Genomic DNA, 2,500 nt, shown 5'->3' on the forward strand with positions numbered 1-2,500 from the left:
TATTAGTTAATTAATATATGTAATTATAATATAGATAAAAAACCTGGAGGATATAATAGGAAAGTATTTAAAAAATTGAAGGGTTAAAACTAAAAATATTAAAGGGTTAAAATTGAAAAATAAAATAAATAAATTTTAATTATTTTATTGTTTTATATAGGTGGGGGTATAGAAAGAGTAGGGGGAAAGAAGTGGCAGGGGTGGTGTTAGAATACCCCTATTAAAACACAAATAAACAACTTTATTTTTCTTTTTTCCTTTTACTTTTCTCTTCTTTTCTCATTCTTTCTTTCCTTCTCAAATTCAAAAACATAATATAAAAGTTTGAAATGATGTTAATCTTCTTAAATTCGAAAACATAGTATAAACGTTTAAAATTGTGTTAATCTTCTCAAATTCGAAAACATAATATAAAAGTTTGAAATGATGTTAAAAAACACTAACACGAGATGACATGGAAAACCAACATATTTACATTGATTTACATAGTGTTACTCGGAAATAAGAAGAATAGACTTTGTGACTCCAAATGATATCATACTATGTACCAAAAGTATATCATATGATATTTTTGATGATGAAACAAATTAGTGATACTACATAAAAATGTTCTAGTAGATAATATTAATTTAGAAATGAGTATTGATTGATTCTACGTCCAGGAATACTCGGAAAAACGGTTTTATATGAATCCAATGTTATTTCTGATGATAAAAACAATATATTGAAAAAAATATCGTACTTATCGAGAGTCCCTTTTTGCATCTCGCTCAGGACCTAAAAAATGTCAGAAACAGACCTAATCTTACAAAGCAAACAAACGCTACAAAATTACTAATAAAAAAACTAATTAATATCAGACTCTAACGGCTCTTTAGAAAAAGTATTACTTATGTTTTTTTTTTTTCAAAAATTGAAAAAAAAAGTTCAAAAAGCATAATTTATATTTATATAATTAAAAATATTTTAATGTAGCTTTGGATCTCACGACAATGTCACCATCATTACCACAGCGCGTTTATGGGTCCAAAATTCTGACACGTAATAAAAACCAAAAAATTTTGAATTTTCGAAAAAATATATTTTCTAATTTTATTTAATAAAATTAATTATATTTCATGATTTTATTCTATTAAAAACGAAATATTTAATAAATAAATAAAAAAATAATCCCTCTCACTTATTGCCAGTTACTTCAGTTTACGCGTTTTGTGGACATCACACCACAATTTATGATTCCATTAAAAAGGGAAAGAGCACCAAATAACGCGTGAACACAACACCCCCCACACACACACACCTTTTTCTCTTAAACCGTCGTCCCTCCAACACACACGAAAACACACACCACTTCTGTTTCCTCTCTGCTTCTTCAATGGCTATTTTAACCATCGTCTTTCTCCTTCTTCTCTTCGTAATTGGCCTTTTTTCGACTCTTTCAAGAATACCCACAAAGAAGATCGCTGTTTTTTTTCAAGAATTTCAGTCGTCGTCATCCCGTCAAGATTCAGTCAAAAGTAAAGATCAGAAGAAGAAGATGGTGACGAAGAAGAAGGGGAGCTTGGATTCCGATCATTCGAGAGAGAAAAAGGCAGAGTTGAAGAGCGTTTTCGCCACTTTCGACAAGAACAAAGATGGGTTCATCACGAAACAAGAGTTGAGTGATTCGCTCAAGAACATCGGGATCTCAACGAGTGAAAGAGATGTGTTGGAAATGGTTCAAAAGGTGGATGTGAACGGAGACGGGTTGATCGATTTCGACGAGTTCTGCGAGCTTTTCGAGTCGATGATGAGCCGAGAAGACCAAGGTGGGAGCAAGATCGATGGCGGTGTCGAGAATCTTGATCACGAGGATGGGGATTTGAAGGACGCATTCGATGTATTCGATGGCGATAAAAACGGACTCATAAGTGTTGAGGAATTGGGGAAGGTTTTGGATTCATTGGGGTTCAAAGAAGGCAAAAAGTTGGAGGATTGCAAGATGATGATAAGCAAAGTTGATATCGATGGTGATGGTATGATCAACTTTCACGAGTTCAAGAACATGATGAAGAATGGTATTAGTCTTATTTCGGTTTCTTGAATTCGTCGTCTTCTTTTAGGAAAAATCTTGGGTTTTTTCGCGCCCCTGCGTTATCACGGATACAACAAACCAATCAAATTTAGGTATTATTGAAGTAGGGAAATGTATATAGTGTAGCATTTGACTTTGATTTCCTATTTGTGCCTTTGGTTTTCAACTAGGAAACTAGTTTGTTTTCTTATTTTCTATATGTTGTACAACAAGTTTAATGGGTTTTCATATTATTTTATGGCTTAATGGTTCGTCAAGATTAAACCTTTTAGTTCTAACAGGTCTATGGTGTCAAAAAAAAAATGAAGTAAAATTGGTAAATTATTAAACTACTCATTTTCAATCAAAACCCTTCGTCAATCTATAACATAATATGTTGGATAGATGGTATGAATTTGAGTAATTGGATTTAAAGTCGCAACAACC

At 32.2% G+C, this 2,500-nt stretch overlaps 1 protein-coding gene across 1 annotated transcript; it reads left to right on the forward strand.

The window, feature by feature from the left end:
• The first annotated feature begins 1,293 nt into the window (after positions 1-1,293).
• LOC112517116 (calmodulin-like protein 3) lies at positions 1,294-2,333 on the forward strand. Its single transcript, XM_025124444.1, has one exon. The coding sequence runs from the start codon at positions 1,376-1,378 to the stop codon at positions 2,081-2,083; it is 708 nt and encodes a 235-aa protein (XP_024980212.1). The 5' UTR covers positions 1,294-1,375; the 3' UTR covers positions 2,084-2,333.
• Positions 2,334-2,500: the final 167 nt, after the last annotated feature.

This window comes from Cynara cardunculus (genome assembly GCF_001531365.2).
Source record: "Cynara cardunculus var. scolymus isolate 2C chromosome LG 8, CcrdV1, whole genome shotgun sequence".
NCBI lineage: Eukaryota > Viridiplantae > Streptophyta > Magnoliopsida > Asterales > Asteraceae > Cynara > Cynara cardunculus.